Here is a 20,332-nt window from a genome sequence, read left to right as displayed (position 1 = left end):
CTTGGCATGAAAACGTTTAAGAACTACTGCGTTAAGAGACAGATTAATAATCTCCATACCTCCATGATGTTGTGTGTCTTTTATTCGGCTAAGTAGCCATGCGATGGCTTCCTCCTTGGCGTCCGAGGCCAGCTCCAACACTACCAGAGGAGTGAACTTAGGGCCATTACTGCCATCTTGTCGTGGTTCTTCCAGCATCTTCCTCCCTCCCAGGGATCCTGATTGAGAAGTGACAGAGAAATGAATAACTATGTGTGTCTTTTCTTTTCATACATTGTAGTACTGGGTAGACAGTTTCTTCTCCTCGGAGATGACAGAAGAAGAAAGCGTTGAATTACAGTAGACATAAATTATGAATGTCTTACTAAATGAAAAGGAAATTAGCCAATACAGCTAGCCAGTTTTGGTGGATTTAAAGTAAATGCATATACAATGGTGCAACTTCTAAAACATCTTACAATGAAATGTTTGGCCATGTGTGGTCATACAGTACATAGTACTGTCTGTGCCCATGAATTATCTACAGTAATGTCTTATTTAATTCTACCCCAGATCATCACTTTATTTATGCTGAGCTCATGCATGCAAAATATCAAGGTAATGATGTATTGCTACCAAGGTACCAATCAATATCAGTGGTGGCCTTCAGTGCCTAGTGTGAACAACACTTTGAGAGGACATGTGCAGAACATGTAGTACAGACATCCTGAAAGAATATTACATAAAAGGTGTCAATGGTGCATTTACAGTATATAGCACCTTTATCCAAAGCCCTTTACAATGTGCATTACATTCACCCATTCACACACCGATGGCAGCAGTTTAGGGTGTAGTGTCTTACTCAAGGACACTTCTACACTACAGTAACACAGGGGGTGGTAAGTGCTCAACCAAAGTCTATAATAGTCAACTCCTATCAGAGTCAGACACAACGTCATTTAAAGAGAATATACTGTATGGTCTACTTACAGTGGTGTAAAGTAACTCAGTAAATGTACTCAACTATTTGAAAATAGCCGATCTACAAGCTCACAATGCTGCGAGGCATTGTGAGCTGCCCTATAGAGTTGGTAGAATGCCCTATAGAGTTGGTAGGAATAGAATAACGAGAATAGGTCATGAGCTTTGACAGTATTACAGTAGTAGCAGCTGATACAGATTAAAGAGATGGGGGAGGAGCTTGTGTTAAAGCTACAAAATATTTGAGGAATATCTGTAGAAAAGTGAAGGAACAACAAGTTCAAGTTGTTCTTCTCACACACACTAAAATAATATAAGATCAAATTGATATACAACACCAGACATACACAAATCACTGCAATTATCATGAGTTCTACTTCTAATGAGTAATTATCATGAGACAGACCACTGACTCACCCAAGATCCTTGTGTGGAAGGGGATTCCGTTTTAGCCTGGAAATAGATGCAGCCCCCGGTGATCTGCTGATAATAATGATAGAAAACAGACATGAATATTGATGTATTACTTTGAGACTGGGTAGTAGTTTGGACTTCAGTTCTCTAGGTTCCACGTCACTGACCAGCGCAGCATACTACAGTTGTCACACCCACTAACGTACAGTAGTTAATGATGCTTGTGTACATAAAAGGCTAATCAAATGAAATCACCACCGCACAGCTTCGGCTTTCCACTATAACCACATACATATAATACTAACGTTATATATATCTGAGAGACACCTCGGTCACAGTTGTACATAAACTAGCTCTAGTTCATTTGCGTTTTAAACGATATGATATTTAGAAATTGTAACTTGTAAAAGAAGGGGACAAAGTCAATATCGCACTGAAAGAAACAGACCACCGTTTCACCTAAAACATGCTTTAATACATTGAAAGAACAACATAATTCATGTATTTATTTACCACAGAACCTGTTCCTTCAGACGGGGGGGCAATGTTTAGGTTTTTGACAGCAAAGACATGAAGCTTCTTCCGGAATGTGTTGTTTCATCAAAGTCTCGGCCACGTGTGTGGGGTATGTTTGTTTTCACTGCCAGGGGAGAGCAGAAGCACCACCAGCGTCGGACACAGCGGTGCTTCTCAAACCTTTTCATGACAAGGACCCCCGGCCCCGAATTGATATATATTTGGCCGCGGACCCCCATCTGAAAAAATGTTGTGCCAGGGAACCCCAGAGGCAAAGATTTGTGTTAAAATGTTCGCTTTAAAGGAACAAATAGTATTAAAAAAAAATCACTATTATATTCAAGATTTTTTTTATAAATAGCAGATCTACAAGTTAATAGCGTGACAGAGTGACGAGCTATGAGCTTGTATATCTGCTATTTTTGATTAGCCAAAGTATAAAAGATTAAAGTGGTTCAAATTGTTGTGATATGCTATACTTTAGCTGGGACGTGTACCCCCATAGGTACCCCCCCCCATGACCCCTGGGAACCAATGGGATACAGGATACGTGGGCACTAGGCCTAGGGACATCTGGGCACCTTAAAAAATGTAATATTTGAAAAATGGTCTCAAGTAAGTACGGTACATCATTATCAGACTTAATTTTATCCTTAAACATAGTAAATATTAGATCTTAATTGTCGAATGTTTAAGCATGTTCTTCTAATCATGTAGGCCTACTTTACTTTACTTTTTTTATTTATTGCCAATTTAACACTGAGGTGCCCACTCTCTTCCTTGGTGCCCACTCAGTGTCTCCACGTTGTTCAGTGTGGAAAAGACGCCACCTAGCGGAAGTATCAACGAGTATTAAAACCAAACGCACCCCGAGCGAAGTCTCGTTTCTCCTTTTAAAGTGACGTCGTACCTGGTTGCGCAACGGTGTCGCGCACGGCGCACCGAAAGCAGCAAATCTACAAGCTCACAAAGCGTCGCGCTGTGACGCGTTGTGGGCTTGTAGATTTGCTGCTTTCGGTGGCGCAACAACTTACAAGCAGTCACCAGCAGATGACGTCGTGATTCTGGAGGAGAATGGACGAGCAAACTGTGGCAGAACAGAGAGGGTGAGAGTTATAAGTTTTACTTCATTTTGAACAAATATCTTTCTTTGTCATCATTATACGGATTAACCCGATAGAAAACACTGTTTATCAGTCGACATGGCATTAATGAATGTCGATTCTAAAAGACCTATACAGACTAGTACATGTTGTTTTTGTTTCTCATCCATAAAGTCACAAACTTCTGTGTTGTTGTTGTTTTTGTCAGTCACAGCAACATGAGCCATAGACTCACTCTCTGGCATCCTTTTCTATTTGGAATGGATTCATGCTATAGTCTGCTCAGTTTTAAAATGAATGAATGAATTAAAATGAATTATAATGTATCTATAATTATATAGATACAGTGTGTGTGTGTGTGTGTGTGTGTGTGTGTGTGTGTGTGTGTGTGTGTGTGTGTGTGTGTGTGTGTGTGTGTGTGTGTGTGTGTGTGTGTGTGTGTGTGTGTGTGCGTGTGCGTGCGCGCGTGTGTGTTTATATATATATATATATATATATATATATATATATATATATATATATATATATATATATATATATATATATATATATATATATATATATATATATTTTTTTTTTTTTTTTTTCAGGGCAATTTTTTCCAAAATGTAAAAAATATATATATATTTGGAAAATGTTTTAAAGTAAAGTATACATGATTAGAAGAACATGCTTAAACATTCGACTATTAAGGTCTAATATTTCTACAATTGCTACAAAACCTGCATATCCAGTCATTCCAGTCAAGAAGTTGAAGGATAACATTAAGTCTTATAATGATGTACCGTGCATGTTCACATCATGTATACTTTACATTACTTTTTTTTTCAATAGTATGTTTATTGATTTTCAAAGACAAAACAAGACAAGACAAGACAAGACAAAACAGACAAACAGCTCAGCTCAGACACGTTATAAAAGGAAAAGGACACAGATACAAATATAGATTCCACATACTTACAATGGACCAAAAAAATAACACAATATATATATATACATGATTTGGTGCTTGACATTACATAGATGGGTGAGTAACTACCCCAAGAACAAAAAAATAAATACAAGCAATACAGATCACAGTACATACTGTATATCCACAACAGAAAAGATGAAAAACAAAAAATAAAAAATAAAAATGAGAGATGTAGATATGGGTCCCATATTTTATAGAAGGCATCGGTTGTGGTACGTAGGAGGCAGGTTAAAAATTCCAACGGCATGCATGTGCCAGTCTCTCTTTGTTGGTGGTTTCTCATTAATCCAAGACAACAGAATATTTTTCCTCGCAGCATAGGTTAGAAGATTAAACAAACGTCTATGAAACTTGTTAATAATCTTTTTATCAGGAAGTCCCAGAATCAAACACATGGGGTCAGGTTCAAACTCCATATTGAAGATCTCATTCAACTGCTGCACAACACCCAACCAATAATGTCCGATCTTATGACATGACCATATACAGTGAATATAGTCCCCCTCTTCAATCTTACATTTAAGACAGAGATGTGATAGATTAGGGTTCATTTTATGGCGAAGGCTAGGAGAGATCTGTAATCGGTGTATGGTTCTTAGCTGAATCGACCAGGCTCTATTGCACACAGAAAGTTACTTTACATTACTTAAAAACATTTTGGACAAAATAGTCAATTTTACATCGAGGTGCCCAGATGTTCCTAGTGCCCACCTATCCTGTATCCGTTTTAGAGCACTCGTATGACAATTCTGTATTCCCTCATTATGCCCCATTCCCCACAAAGTCATCCCTCAGCCAAATTGCCACACCACCACAGACCTTAACTGTGATGGACGGTCAGGGCTCCATACCATACTAACTTTTGAGTTGGTTGCACTTGTGCAGCTAACTTTTTCATACAGATTCCCTAGCATATTTGTAGCAATTTAGGTGGACCGTCGCACCCACACGTATAGACAGACCTGCTAAATGTAAGGTGCACTAGTGGACATGGTGCGACCACGTAACATTTTAGTTGCACCGGACAGATTTGTGGGTGCATATTTGCACAAAATGGTTGCACTCTGAATCAATGTACATTCACATTGTGGTGACCATTGAGTGATACTCACAGTTTGTTTCCAGAGAATACACCCTATATGTTTAGATTGTTTTTAGATGAAAATCATTTAAACTAATTTTCCATGAGAACTATATGGACATTTTAGTAAATATGTTTAGGATTTATGTACAGTATGATCACCATCCCTTTTTTAAATTGTAAAAAAGGGATGGATAATTTTTGTAGAATAATTATTGAAAATCACGGTAACATGGGTTGCACGGTATGCAACCCATGTCTATAATGCCTGTCTATAATCTCTCCCTATTCACATCTTTACTCTTTCATTTTGTTTTTGCTACAGAGCAATCCAGCGAACGCTGATGGCTCTTGGTGTTCATAGTCTACTCAGCAGTATGTTGGGGTTCCTGGACACAACATTAAGGTAATCATGATGACCCCGAAACATTTACCCATTGTGATTTGCATGCATGTCCTACAAATGCAAGCTAAAACTATAAGATGTTGAAATAAGATGTTGCTAATTGAAATTAAGTACGGTTTCAGTCTCCTGCAATATTGGACAATACGGTAGTTATTCTACCACATGTCATTTGTTAACCTACAAGTCTTGTACACTGTAAAAGTACACCAGCTGGATAGGTACGGCACAAAGAAGATATACATTATAGTCCATCCATGTTTATTGTATTTCAGTAACTCTGAAGGAAACATGCAGTATGTTGCAGTCACAGATCAGAGACCGGAACAAAATGTGCAAATACGATATCGGTAGATTCTAGGCACAAGTTACATTGACTGAGCAAACACGCTGGGCTTCAACAGTCACCGTACATAATCATGCTACATATAGAGCTAGTGTGCAAACAGCACAAGGAAAATGGAACATGTATCATAGATGTGCAAACAGTGTGGACTTAAAAGGGAGACTAGCTGATTTGTGGTATCTTCATTAGCTGATGGCATGTCTCATGTCTCTGATGGTATTTTTGGGATCCTCACAAAATAGGCACTACATACATACTGTAAAAATGACAATGCAACAAAATCATATTAAATCATCTATTATAGCAATGTCGGGAGCAGAGTAATTTGAGTTAGTGAATGTGCTCTGGCATTTCTGTCTTACAGCGGCATGTTGCTCAATGCAAATAGACATATGGACTGCTCCAGCTGGAATATCTTTTAATAATATCATCTAATGTTCCTTGCTGGCTGTCGAATGGGCTCTACCCAGAGCCCTGTACATTAACTGATGTGTGGTAATTACAAACAATATTGGATAGGCTTACTACAAATATAATGCCCAAACCTACATAATAACATTGTATTGAATTGCATGCACACACGCATGATCCTTTTTTACCACTCATTTGACCCATGTCTCCTGCCTGGGCCAGCCTCCCTCCCCCCAGCACAAAATATATCAATTTACTATAACAAGGCTGCGTTTCAGGCTGTATTTTATAAATAACGTTGCAGCAAATGAGCTTTGGGATCCGTTGACCCAATAAATAATGCTAAATTAAATTGGTGGCCTGGAATTCAGCCACTGAGTCAAAGCTTTGCCCACGCTGCTGGCATCCGTTTTCTATTTGGCTTCATGCTACAATAACCGTTCATCTGCTAATTGCCAGTAGAGATTCTGCAGTGAAATTACAATTGACCAGGTTGGGCAGTATTCTGTATTCTGTACTATAAGCACAATGCAGCTGAAGCAGAGGCCCGTACATCCATATATCCTATCTCCAGTGGTGTAAAGTAATTAAGTACATGTACTGTACCTACAGTAAGTAGAATTTTGAGGTATTTTTGGGCGGTGTAGCCGCCCCTATAAGTGGGGTTGGGACATCTCATTAGTATTAGTTTCCTGCACTGTGATTGGCCCAGCTGGCCCAGTTAGCTGTACTGTGATTGGCTGACTCTATTCAGCACTGTGATTGGCTAGCGAGACACATGATGACATTAAGCTCAGTGAAAATGAGCTTCCATCACTATGATGACCAATAAAGATTATTTTCAATAAATGTATTTATTCTTTGAAGTGAGCTTCCATCACTATGATGACCACTGTGATGACCACACCGCCCACTTCACACTGGGTGTGATTTTTGGGCGGTGAAACCGCCCCTATAAGTGAGATTTGGAAAAATGTACATTTTCCTGCGCTGTGATCTGGGCCCAGGAAATTAGTAGAATTATCCTGCGCTGTGATTGGCCAATCACAGCCTATTCAGGACTGTGATTGGCCAGTGTCACATGACACATGTGCATAGCCCTATATAAGCAACCATAACTTGAAAAAAACCAAATTTTGGTTTTTTTCAAGTTATGGTTTTGTCCATCATAAAGAGTGTTTCAATAAATGTATTTATCCTTTGTACATGATTGATCGACTCCATTCAGTATTGTGATTAGCTAGCAAGACACCGCCCACTTCACACAGGGTGTGATTTTTTACTTTACTGGAGTATTTCCAATTCTCAGTACTTTTACTTCTACTCCACTACATCTGATCTCGGAGGCAAATATTGTACTTTTACTCCACTACAATTATTTGAAAACTTTAGTTACTTTGTAGATTTTGATTACAAAACCACTTCAGCCCATATACATTTCGGCCAATCTACAATGCACCCACAATGCGTTGTGATGCGATGCATTGTGAGCTTGTAGATCTGCTATTTTCAAAAGATTTGTATGGATTTTAAACAAACTGCCACACCACTAGTGTACTGTATGTCATACCATCGCTGTCGGGCAGAAACCTTGTATCTCTATATTTAAACTGTATGTGTTTTCGTACAATAATGCCTTACTTCATCACACAAGAGTGTCGCACAAAAGTGGTGAAAATAGCAGATCCACAGATCCACAAAGGCATTGTGAGTTTGTACATCGGCTATTTTCACTATTTACGTTTTTCTTAATAATAATACAAAATGAATGGTTTTGGACATGCAAGGTTTACACCCGACAGCAACGATATCCTAGTTATCTATCCGACACCAAATGGACCCGGATGTACCGTACGTACTGGTCTATTTGGTTCCATTTGTACACTCTCAGAGTTAAATCAGCGCTGTGGATTTTTACAGAGTAGGATACTGTTAAAGTTTGATGATGGATTTCCTTTTTTACGTGTAGGTGGTGGTGGATCCCTAACTGGCTGCCGTCATGGTGCCCCACCTCTCAGAATCAGCTTATGTGTGCAGAGGAGAGAATGCTACGAGGTATTCATATTTTTCTTTGATTTCTTTATTTAATGTTCTTTAATTTAAACAGTAGGAAGCATCAGAACCATGGATGCAACCTAACCCATTAAAGGGATAGTTCACCCCAAAAAATACTTTTTTTCTATCGATTAGTCACCCAATGGAGACATGGAGATATTTTTTTGTTTTTGTTGCATTCCTAAGCCAATAATTTAATGACCAGCGGACCGGTAGGCAGCGATTCCGGTAGGAGACACAAAGTAGACTCTTTTGTGTCTCCTACCAGAACCGCTGCCGGTCATCAAATTATTGGCTTAGGAATGCGACAAAAACTAAAAAATATCCATGAATTCTCAAGTCTCCATGGGGTGACTAATCGATAGAAAAAAATCATTTTGGGGGTGAGCTATCCCTTTAAGACCTGAGGCCGATTCTACAAATGTCTTCTAAATCCTAACAGTTTTCTGAAAAACGTTCTATGTCAGTGGTTATCAAGCTTTTCCATGTCAAGGACCACTCAAAAGGATATGTATTTGGCCGCAGACCCCCATCTCAAAATATTTTGTTCCAGGGACCCACAGAAGCAAAGATTTTAGTTAAAAATGTTCAAAGATTTGCAAAATATTTCAAGATTATTCAAAAATAGCAGATCTACAAGCTCATACGCCAAAGTATAAAATAATGGTTAAAATCTAAAATGACACTGACGCTTTCCCGGTTTTAATGGGTTAATTTGAATTAATCTATGGACCCACATTTGACATCTTCTCTCTTCTCTTTTTCACCCGCAGGTATTGACACCCAATTCTCCAAACGGTACGTCCCCATCTCCCATGGCAACAGTCTGTGGACGCTCAGCTTCACGAACAACGGTACTAAAGACAGAACCCCCGTGGTCTTGCTCCACGGGTTCGGCGGCGGCGTGGGACTCTGGGCCCAAAACCTGGAGGCTCTCTCCCAGCATCATCCCGTTTACGCCTTGGATCTGCTGGGCTTTGGCCAGAGCAGCAGGCCGACGTTCTCCACGGACGCTCAGGTCGCAGAGGACGAGTTTGTGGATTCGGTGGAGCAGTGGAGGACCAAAGTGGGCCTGGAGGAGATGATACTGCTCGGTCACAACCTGGGAGGATACCTGGCAGCATCGTACTCTACTAAATACCCAGACAGGTAGGGGGGCCTTTAGTTTATGCCTCAGGAAACCTATCCTTTCCTTTTTGTTTTTCCTTTCATGTACTGGTTACAGTTGTCTTGAGTATGTTAAAGCTTTCTCAGGCCAAGGACCCCTTAGCTGAGAGAGATATGAAGCAGGGACCCCCCCCCCCCCCCAACTATATATTGTATAAAATTGTGTTGCAGATTAAACACATTTGTTTTTCATAGATTTCATAGATAGTTGGATTCATGCTAATGTGTATTTTCAGATAGTTAACCTTTTAAACCTTCATTATTTAGTCAACTTGCAGTTGCAGATATACAAGCTCACAGCGTGCCATTTGCTTGTACTGTACATCTGCTATTTTTTTTACATTTTTGAAAAATCTCTTTACACAAATCTTCTCTTCTGGGGGTCCCTGGCACAAAGCATTTTCAGATGGGCGGTCCGCAGCCAAAATCATCTTGTGGGTCCTTGGCATGTAAACATTTGAGAACTACTGATTTAGGAGGCATTTGCAGAATCGGCCTCAGATCTTAATGGGTTAATAGAGAAAAGGACAAAAGTGGAAAATCCTTGGAAATGTTTTAAATAGATTCTGGGTTTGAATAATGCTGTTGTCCTTTTCAGTGCAAAGATGAGCATAGCAAAAAACAGAAACACATTTTACAGACGTAATGTAGTCACCTCGGTGTGCCAGGAGAACGTGCCAGCGTCTGATAACGGCAGTGTCCTCCATGCCTCTCTCCTCCCACTGGGCTGTATCTCTCCTGAACCATCTCCTCTCGCTGTGTCCCTAAACTCAAAAGCTTCCAGCAGGCACCCAGTTCTCCTCAAGGGATGTCTGATAAAATGTCCTCAATACCTTATCTCTTTCCTTCATCAGTAACGCTTAAAACATCCTCTCTTCCTGTCCTCTTATTGTTATCTCAGTGTTCCAAGTGGCCTTGAAGTTATTAAACAAGATGCTCTTGATCAGGGACATGTGCCCTTTTTTTAAGCTGACTTGCCCATATCCTGTATGTTCATGTTGTAGCCTAAGGTGCTGGCATGGTTTTTACACACGGCTTGCTCTGTGCTACAGGAGAGCACAATAGCTTCATAGAGGCTCTAGAAGCAATGTGTAATTGCCTAAATGCTGGACTGCATGGTATAGTTATGAATAATTATTTTGGTATTTAAAGTTGTTGTGCCACTGGCCTATTTCCTCCTAGACAATGATCAATGGATATTACTGTTACGGTTTATATCATGATTTTATTTCTAGAAGAAACTGTACATTTACTGTAAGTGCTAAAAAGCTGTATTTCTGTGGAGTGGCTTTGACTTTGTCACCACCTACTTGTATAACATACGCCCGACCCCCCTCCCTCTGACTGTCTCACCAAACCACTTCTCTCCCTACCTGTCTTGTTTCCTTTGCCAAATGAAAAAGTGATACACTTCTCCTATTAGTAAAACAACGCTTCACAACAACAATGCTGTTGTAACTAGACAGCAATTACATGTGGATTGCATAGAAGAAGAAAGAAAAACCCAGAAACCAGTACCAAAATCATGGCACTGTGTCTTTAAATTATCACGGGCATAATGCCACCTGACTGTTGCTTGTCAAGAGAGTTGAATCAATCTAACAAAATGTAGTTTGACAGAGTGATCCAAGAACAGACCCAAGAAAAGTAGCTGAAGTTGCTGAACACATTTTGAATGATAAAAAGAGTGATTCTTGCTTAAATACTGTGAAGTTAGGGCTACCTTTTAAGCCTTTTACATTGTACAACGATGTAAGAAGTGCTTATTTGAGAAAAAAAAATCCAGGATAAGAATCCTGATTTGGATGTGAATGTTTTATGCTAAGTTGGCTGTTCAGTAAGGACGTTTTTGTTTCCTAGAGACGGCATGGCAGGTGCGTCGTAAATCACATCCAGGACAATGTGTTACTGTATTTTATTTGTGGACGTCTTGATGTAAGCTATGTATGTGAATTATGCGAGTGTCCTGTAAGCCCATGTGGGCTGGGCGTCTTGTGGTGCAGGACACTATAATTAAAATATCAGTCAATCAATCAATCAATAATTTCAAATATCGTTAAATCAAACATACATGATCAAATTCCGATTATTTGAAACAGTAATTATATTTCAGGCCAACATACTGCAGTAAATCTTTGTGACTAATTAAGATAAGGTTTTAGCTACTGAACCAGTATTTTACCTTTAGGCCACTCATTTGACCAAGGGTCCCTTTGTCGGGAAATTAAAATACAATATACTAACCAGAAGAATCATTCATAAGTGTGAATGATAATGAAAATCGCTTTAAATTTATTCAAAGATTTACACACATTTTCACAATTTAATAAGTGTAAACATAAGTGTAAAATAATGCTTTTTAGCACAAATCTAAAAATGACACAGATGTCTTAATGGACTAATGTAACCATCTGTGACCTGATGCATAAACACAACCTTTAACGTTATGCACAAATCTATGTCGTCTCTGCTCAGTTGTGGCTGTTTGCTCAATGCATATGGTTCAGGAGAAGCTATCTAAAATTAAAAACAGCTTAGTTCAGGTGATTGTGTCTTGATTTCTCCATTTTGTCTGCTGTAGAGTGAAGCACATAGTTCTGGTGGAGCCCTGGGGCTTCGCTGAGCAGCCAGATACACCAGAGAAGGACCGGCCCATCCCAGTGTGGATCACAGCCCTGGGAGTCATACTCAGCCCCACTAACCCCCTAGCTGCACTTAGACTGGTTGGACCCCTGGGTAAGGCCACTAAACTGCAGCAAACGTTCATACAGTTTACAGCAGTGTCTCAGGAAGTTGTTGTTAAGTGACGGTTGACTTTTGACGTTTAATTCATGTGTAGCCAGATGAAACCCTCAACACTAACTATATTTAGATTTTCTTATAATGTATGAACATTTTTGTTTCTGATTCAATTATCAATGGATCCTAGCAAGCCTAGCAAGAAGCTTTTAATTAGTAGAATATTATTGCATTTTTATAGTACTTTATGTACCACCAAATAAGCGTGAAAGTGGTGACATTTAAAACATTTTGGTCCACATGAGTTTTTTTAATGTAAATTGGCATTGGTGTTTGTGTATCTATTTTTCATTTCTGTGTAGAATATAATTTTAGTAATGATCAGAAGGACACTGCAGTAACCGCTTCTATTGATGTGATCCTACAGGCCTCACTCTGGTGCAGACCCTGAGACCAGACTTCAAGAGAAAGTTCGCCTCCATGTTCAGTGACAACACTGTCTCAGAGTACATCTATCACCTGAACGTACAAGTACCCAGGTCTGAGCCCACAGGCCACTTCCACCTCTCTGCTCTCTTTCTCCTTCTCTCTGTTCTGCTCTCATTTTTATGAGGCTTGGTACATCGGTTTTCAAAGTGGGGTCCGGGGACCCCCACTTGATGGAGTTCCAGGGGGTCCCCAGCTAAATGATAGATAGTTAGGAACCATGTTTCTGTTTGACCCTTATCGGTCTGTAACGGGTCCATTTGGTTCCATTTGTACACTCTCTGAGTTAAATTAACATTGATTTTACAATATAAATTGGGGTCCCAGAGATAGAAATGCCATTACATGGGGGTCCGTAGCCTAATGCATGTCAAACTGGGGGTCCTTGAAATTAAAATGGTTGAAAATCACTGCTATAGTGCCGTAACAATCTTCTCTGATGAAGGTCCTCCTTGGCATATCTTTTCAAATGGGGGTCCGTGGGCTAATAAGTGTCAATTTGGGGGTCCTTGACATGAAAAAGTTTGAGAACCACTGGCTTAGTATCTATTGACCGCTCTGCATTTTTTCATGGCTTGAGTGGAAAACGAGCCTTGGACACGGGCAATAACTAGGGAGAACATGAATGATATCGGGCCGTAAACTTGTATCTCCATATTTCATGTTTTTTTTTAAATAAATGAATGCCCTATTGTATAATTCATTGTAAAACAGTGTCACGCAAAAATTGCGAAGATAGCCGATCTACAAGCTCACCAAAATGTTTGAGCTTGTGCATGTGCCACTCTGCTACAGTATTTGAACTCATTTCTGAAAATGTTGGCCTATAATTACATGCCCAAAATATGGACACCAGTCTGAAAGTGGTCAAGTCTGTCTGTGGGTTTTATAAATATTTGACCAATGAAAAGCATTAATAAGAGCTTGTAAGTAAATAATAACTACTGATCTACCGCGGATCACAGCTTATTTTTTCCATTTCCTGAAAAGTGACGGTTTTGGACATACAAGGTTTCCGCCTGACAGTGATGATGATATGTAGTTTTCTTCTCTCGTAGTGGTGAAACGGCTTTTAAGAACATGTCCATCCCATACGGGGGGGCCAAGAGACCCATGCTGCAGAGGATCGGACTGATTCATCCTGACATCCCCATTACAGTTGTGTATGGCTCACGCTCCAGCGTAGATGGAAACTCGGGCCACACCATAAAGGAAATGAGGCCAAACTCTCATGTGGAAATCATAGTAAGTTCAGGGGTTCAGAAGCTCATTTGGGGCAGTTTGTAGCACATCTTGCACCTCTCACACCTCTCTGCAATGTTATCCCCCTTTCACCTTTTTCTGCCTTTCATTTACCTCCCTACTAGGGGGAAATGTATAGTAGACATGGTTCATCTCTGGTCTCTTAAAGACAATCATTTGATTTTCTTGATGGCGTCGCTGATAGAATAGAGCAGTTGGGTCTGTGGACCCCAGGGCTCCTTGAGGGTGTTCCTGGGGAATTTAGTAGTTTAATTAGTAGTTTAATAATTCAATAATAATATTCAATTCAATGATTACAATACAAAAACTGTTTTCTATGACACATTCTAACGAGATGTTTCAATATGAAGTTGCTGTGAATCTGTTTCACACCGTGAATCAATTTCACATAAAATTTAAACAAAAAACGAACAGAATAATTTCAAAAGGTATCCAAAATAAAAAGTTGAAATTGATTGTTTTTGATTGAATATTTTATTGGACAGAAATGTAAAACAACACGAGTACAGTCAAACACTTTGTCCTTGCGGTCTTGTTTCCTTTGGGGTCCTAGATATTCAATTCATCAACAAAATAGCATATATCAATATCATAAACCAAAAAGAAGTTTGAATACCCCTTGTATAGAGTCACTTTCACCACCAATATGTTCTTGTTATCCTAATAATATAGACAGAAAATAAAATGTTAAATAAAACGTAGATTTTCATTTTTTCTGAATGGTTTCCACTTTCCTGGTTGCTAACTTACCCCCATTTTTACTGTGTTGCACCCTCTTTGCAGACGATCCGTGGAGCAGGCCATTATGTGTATGCAGACCACCCAGAAGACTTCAACCACAGAGTGGTACAGGTGTGTGATCAGATGGACTGAAACACAGAGGGCAGAAAGGGTAGAACCTGCACTAACTGACGTGGGACCAGTTGTACCCAAGCTGTCAGATTAGGCGTACTGGGTCCATATGCATTACATCAAATATGAAAGTTCTCACAGTCTGAGATAGGGCCGCACAATTGTGGCCAAAATTATTATCCCGATTACTTTGTGCTTATTGGTACTATGTACAGTACCATATCAAATGGTATGTGATGTAATCTAATGACCCTGCTGGATGGGGAGATGGGTTGTACAATGTTCTGCTTGTATTAAACTGTGTATAGGGGAGGAGACAAGGGCAAGGTACAACAGGTTTCACGGTTGCATAACTGTGAAAGAATAAGATCACAAGGTTAGATTATTTTCAATTAATTGTGCAGCTCCTAGTGTAAGATCTCACCTGTTTTATCATTTATACTATACTGTATATCCATCATACAGAAAGGTACAGTAGACAGACATGTGACCTGTTCAGTGATTCTGCAGTTCTTATAAGCTTTATGCACACAAGCCCTGCCCTGAGGTAATAGTTTTGGCCCCTTCATTGTGTTAAGAGTGATTTATACTTTGTTGCGATCCGATGTTGCGCACCCAAAATAGCACATCTACAAGCTCACAACACCTCGCACAACCTGACACATTGTGAGCTTGTAGATCGGCAAATTTCTGTGCGCAACACCGGCATGCAACCAAGTATAATTAAGGATTTACTCATAACAAGCTGAGAAGCAAAACGGTTTGTACATCAGCATTTCCATGCAAATAATAACAATGCATATTTACCTGGATCATAGAATACGATGTTCCTTGTAGTCTAAAAAAGGCTTTCCATAACATACTGTACAGTACACACACCTGGGTGCAGCATAAAATCCTTTACATTTAGAAAGCTATACATTTGTGTCCTTGGGTTATAGGGCATTTCTGTAAGGATTGTTTACCAATACAGGACGGCGAGGACGCAAATACAAAGAGAAGAGCTAGGCGAGGTAGTTTTCAGATTTACGGATACAGTAGCAGCTACATAACACTGTACACAAAAACCTAAACCTACAGTCTATTGCACATACTGTAAATAATATGTAATAATATGGCTCATAAAAGCTCTTAATAGTATAAGTAGGATTTAAAAATGGGACGATGGCTATAAGTACTACTTCGATCACATGTTTGTCTTATTTTCACCATTGGTTTTGATGTGAAATTGTGTGGGGCATTATTTGAACACATTGACACCATTGACTCTGACCATGCTTTAAAATAATCCATGAGAAGCAATCCAGTTTCTCCAAATGATCTGACAGAGATGCTATCAAGTTACATGTAGAAGCCTTTCTTTTGAAACATAATCCTTGCTAATGAATAATATTACAGAATGCATAAAGCTCCCTGTGTGCAATATGCTTACTAATCAAGCATTAAGTAGCCTATACTTCCTGTACCGGCCTGTGGTTTGTGGTTTTGCCTTGTGATTATGATACAGATTGAAAACGCACTGTATAATATGACAATGTGCAACCATCGATTATTTTCTTGGTGCTTATTCTATCGATTCCTTTTTCAAATAATCAACAAGAGTGTTTTTAATATTATGATTGTTTTAATATATGAACAAATTTGACCAGCCAGCCACTTAAGCATTATTTTATTCTTGTGTCATTGCAAAAATAGTAAAAATAGCTGATTTACAAGCTCACAATGCGTCGCATCGGGATGTGTTGTGAGCTTGTAGATCTGCTATTTTCGCGATTTATTTATTTATTTGTACATTAAAAAAAAAACGTTTTGCCTATAAGCCCGAAAATAGACTGATTACTAATCGATTGTTTTATAAAATGATCGGTTAGTGATTCGTTTTTTATATTTGATTAAATCAATTTGTTTGATTAAACCCCTAGTCAGCAGATAATAATCCATACCAAGCAATATCACTATATTATCCACCATCTGTGGGTTGAATATATAGGTTGTTCATTTGCTTTCTTAACTATCCATCCATCCATCTTCAACCGCTTATCCGGAGTCGGGTGGCGGGGGCAACAGTTCCAGCAGAGAGCTCCAGACCTTCCTCTCCTGAGCAACATTAGCAACTTCCTCCTGGGGGATCCCGAGGCGTTCCCAGGCCAGTGTGGAGATTTCTTAACTACTTTCTTGCAACCCATGGGGCCAGATTTGCCGCCTGAAAGCAATAAATATGGGATCCACATCTAATTCTAGCTTCCCTAAGCAGTAATCGGCACCAGCAGTGAAACAGATTTTTAAGCACAATTTTGTAGTCCTTAGGGAAACTCTGTTATGCATAAAATTGGTATTTCATGGACACATTTTTTATGGTATCATTCAGATACAGAGACCATGCGGCAGTATCCCATTGTGTCAGCACTCAAAAGCAGCAATAGATGTGTGTGTTGAGCAATAATGATGCATACCATATCTTTTTTTTTTCTTCTGTTGGCTGAATGTTTGTAGCTTCCCCTTCGGTTTATGTATTGAAACTTGCTTTTGTCATTTCAATAGCCCTCAGTAAGAAAAATATCAAATATAATAGATTTCATAGATGCAGAATAAACTTATGGTCTAGCGTTTGAAAGTCTTGATACCATTTGCCAATGTTTGCAAATTGGCAATCTTTCAAAAATAGCCATTTTGCCTTGGAGTAGTTGCATTATCTGAATAAGTTGTTTCTGATGTTTTAGTTTTATGGAATTTAATGATGTATTTTCACCAATACACAGATAAGTATGAAGTGTACTAGCTAAGTGTAAAAACGGGCCACATTTTGCTATGTATGGTTCAAGTCTAACAAGAACTTTATCCACATCTACAGTATACAGTATCTGTTTCAAAACTCAGCATGAACTCTAAAATAGTATGAATCCAACAGTGTAAAAATACTGCAATACATGGTTAAATCAATCACATGCCACTCTACCTCTGCAGTTCCACTCTGAACAATATATTTAGCTGTACTACTGTTCTATACGGATCGCCCTAGTGTAGCGCTTAGTTAGAGCGTACGCCTTTCATGCGGAAGGTCGTGGATTCGAACCCTGCCTGGGGTCGATGTCAGCAAGGGCATGCGGTCGCAATGGGTCCCTAACGCTCAGATCTGAGCCAAGTCTCCTGCAGTAGGCGCATCTGAAGCAATGGGTTCCTAACGCTCAGATCTGAGCCAAGTCTCCTGCAGGAGGTGCGTCTGAAGGCTGTCCTAGACAGGATTCTCCGGACGTAAAAGCTGTGACGTCAGAGACCTTAATTGTTGCGAAAAAATATAATTTCTTGTTGATATTTGAGTGAAAACTTTTAAGTTGTCTTTCACAAATGCTCCACTGCATACAGTGCACAGTATTCCAAGCAGTGTTTGAGCTCATTTGTACCAGTAAGTCATGTCTGCCTTTTATTGAGTTTACTTAGTTGATTGGCTGAGTTGACACATTTGTGTGTTAAAGAGTTGACACATGAAAAAGCCTGACCAAGTATCTTTAATTTTGAGCGCTTGACAAATGTATTAATATTTTATTTATTGTTTTATCAATTCTGTAACTGATGTTTTATCAATTCATTTCACATTTTGTGAGTGCCAAAAGCTTTTTTTAAATGTAAGTTTTTAAATGTAAATAAAATATTTGGTGTATATGAGTGTGGTCCATGTGGCCTTTGTTTTGTCTAATATGATATGAATAATATTGGTCTCTTCTGTTTGCATTCTATGTTTAGACAGCGATGCAACACTATATCATTCTGCTTCTCTAGGTACTTTTCAAAGGTGACAGATTAGTCAATATTTCCCCCCAGCCCCCCCTTATCATTTCAGCCCTGTCAACTGTCTGGCAGTGAGAGAAATGGTTGCCGTTTATCAGGGTTTAGCTAAAAGACCTTGCAGTACCCCCTCATAGCCACTAGGGAGCACTCATATGTAGATTATTAGAAGACTCGGAAGCATCTCTCACAGACTCTGAGATGCACTGTAAGCAGGCTGTATGAGGATAAATGAGTGATGTAAAACGTCTATATATTGGTTACATGGTGCTTTACACAAATACCACATGGAGATTGCACTTTGCCTATTGCAGAGGGGTTTATCACGACAGGTAGGGAAGGAGGCGGTGAACAAGGCTGTGGCTCTGGCAGAGGAAGGAACAAAATGGAAAGGATGTCAGTAGGATGTGGTTTTCCTCCATCTCTGAAATAGGAAGCTCCCACAACATTAACACAGATATTGATCGCAAAGACATCCTATCTTTTTTTATTATTATTATTATGTTACACGTTGATCAATACGGGGAAATATGCAAGCTCATGTGAAAGTATTTCTGAGTCACATGGAGCTGCTGGGTGTCGTTTCATCCAGCTGTTTGGGGAATGATGTAGGTGGGTTTAATGAACTTTCCTCTCAAAGGGACAGTTGCTGTTGATTAATCTCAGAAACACAGGGCAGATTTAATTTATGGGGAGGAATTTTGTCAGAGGAGATTATCCGATACATTTCTTGTCCGTATTGCAGGCCTTTGCAGGCACAATTCATATGTATTAGGCTTTAATGTTTGATTTAGTATCCTCCTGTGAAACTGTAGTGTCTACAGTACATACATATCACATACTGTATTACATGAACTGGACATATACTGTACGTTACTGTAAAATTGGGTTGATTTTTAATTAGTGAATGGGTGGATTTTGTTGGCTATGTGATAATTAAAGGTAAAATCTTTCGATAGTAATCTCTGCTAGAGTTTTTGTTCAGAAACAGCGTTCTCACCATCTCTCCCACTCTTTAGTAAACATTACATTTCATCCAATCAGGATATAACCCTTTTATTAGCTTGAATTTAATGTTCATTTCCAATTGTCTGCTCTTTTTTAGTTTTTGTTTCATCACTTCAAATTTCACTTATTCTGTATATTGGTAATCTCCTTTGTGGATGACATTTGGTATCGTGACCTGAAAATTTGTTTTTTATGAACACTCTATACTATAGCAATGATTGTCATGGGAATATCACTTACAGCGCCTTTAACTGGGGCAAAGCTCTGGCTAAAATGTCAGTGAAAATAAAAGCCAGGTTGCTAATTGTGTGATAAAAAAATCCACACTGCTATAACATTGATTACAGCAGCGTTTGCTTATTTATTTACTTCCTGTATGATTGTGCAGAATGCACATCTTCACCTTGGAGAAAATAAAAAAAAATGCGGTCAAGAATGAGGCCAGCTATTCCCTTGGGTAATGTGTGTCCCACCACAGCAGGGAACAGAATGGTGCAGTTAGAATCTACATTTTAGATTACTCAAGTGTTGTCTATTGTGCTGTGTCATCCCACAACTCCCCCCTAAGAAAATAACTTGTCATACAGAATTATGCGCAGATCTGTTTGTTAGCCTACTTACTGTAACACTGCTACACTGACCTACTAGATAAACAATATCGATATGACAACCTCCTAGTCAATTGTGCCCAATCTTGTCCATGGTTCTGAACAGTGGTGGAACCAGCACTCAAATTTTAGCAATTTAGCAAAATAGCTGATCTACAAGCGTA

The 20,332-nt window shown here is 39.2% G+C and overlaps 2 protein-coding genes across 4 annotated transcripts in view; one reads left to right on the top strand and one right to left on the bottom strand.

The window, feature by feature from the left end:
• ano10a (anoctamin 10a) overlaps positions 1 to 1,986 on the bottom strand; it is a 32,063-nt gene extending 30,077 nt beyond the window's left edge. The window contains exons 1-3 of one of the 3 annotated variants that reach the window (XM_080426212.1): positions 1,888 to 1,986; positions 1,378 to 1,443; positions 60 to 218 (exon numbers count right to left, since the gene is read on the bottom strand). In XM_080426212.1, the coding sequence (XP_080282338.1) occupies positions 60 to 198 (139 nt within the window). In that variant the 5' untranslated portion in view covers positions 199 to 218; positions 1,378 to 1,443; positions 1,888 to 1,986. The remainder of the gene's footprint in view (positions 1 to 59; positions 219 to 1,377; positions 1,444 to 1,887) is intronic. The other 2 variants (XM_080426213.1, XM_080426214.1) reach the window with 2 other exon arrangements.
• A 941-nt stretch (positions 1,987 to 2,927) lies between these two features.
• abhd5a (abhydrolase domain containing 5, lysophosphatidic acid acyltransferase a) lies at positions 2,928 to 18,429 on the top strand. Its single transcript, XM_080427459.1, has 8 exons — positions 2,928 to 2,996; positions 5,373 to 5,453; positions 8,177 to 8,262; positions 9,036 to 9,411; positions 12,011 to 12,165; positions 12,596 to 12,707; positions 13,713 to 13,899; positions 14,701 to 18,429. Exons 1-8 carry the CDS (start codon positions 2,965 to 2,967, stop codon positions 14,788 to 14,790), a joined length of 1,119 nt encoding a protein of 372 aa, XP_080283585.1. The 5' UTR covers positions 2,928 to 2,964; the 3' UTR covers positions 14,791 to 18,429.
• The last annotated feature ends 1,903 nt before the right edge of the window (positions 18,430 to 20,332 follow it).

The sequence above is a fragment of the Gymnoscopelus braueri genome (genome assembly GCF_963280865.1).
Source record: "Gymnoscopelus braueri genome assembly, chromosome: 4".
NCBI lineage: Eukaryota > Metazoa > Chordata > Actinopteri > Myctophiformes > Myctophidae > Gymnoscopelus > Gymnoscopelus braueri.
The sequence above is the reverse complement of the archived record's forward strand: the minus strand, read 5'-3'. Positions and strand labels throughout refer to the sequence as shown.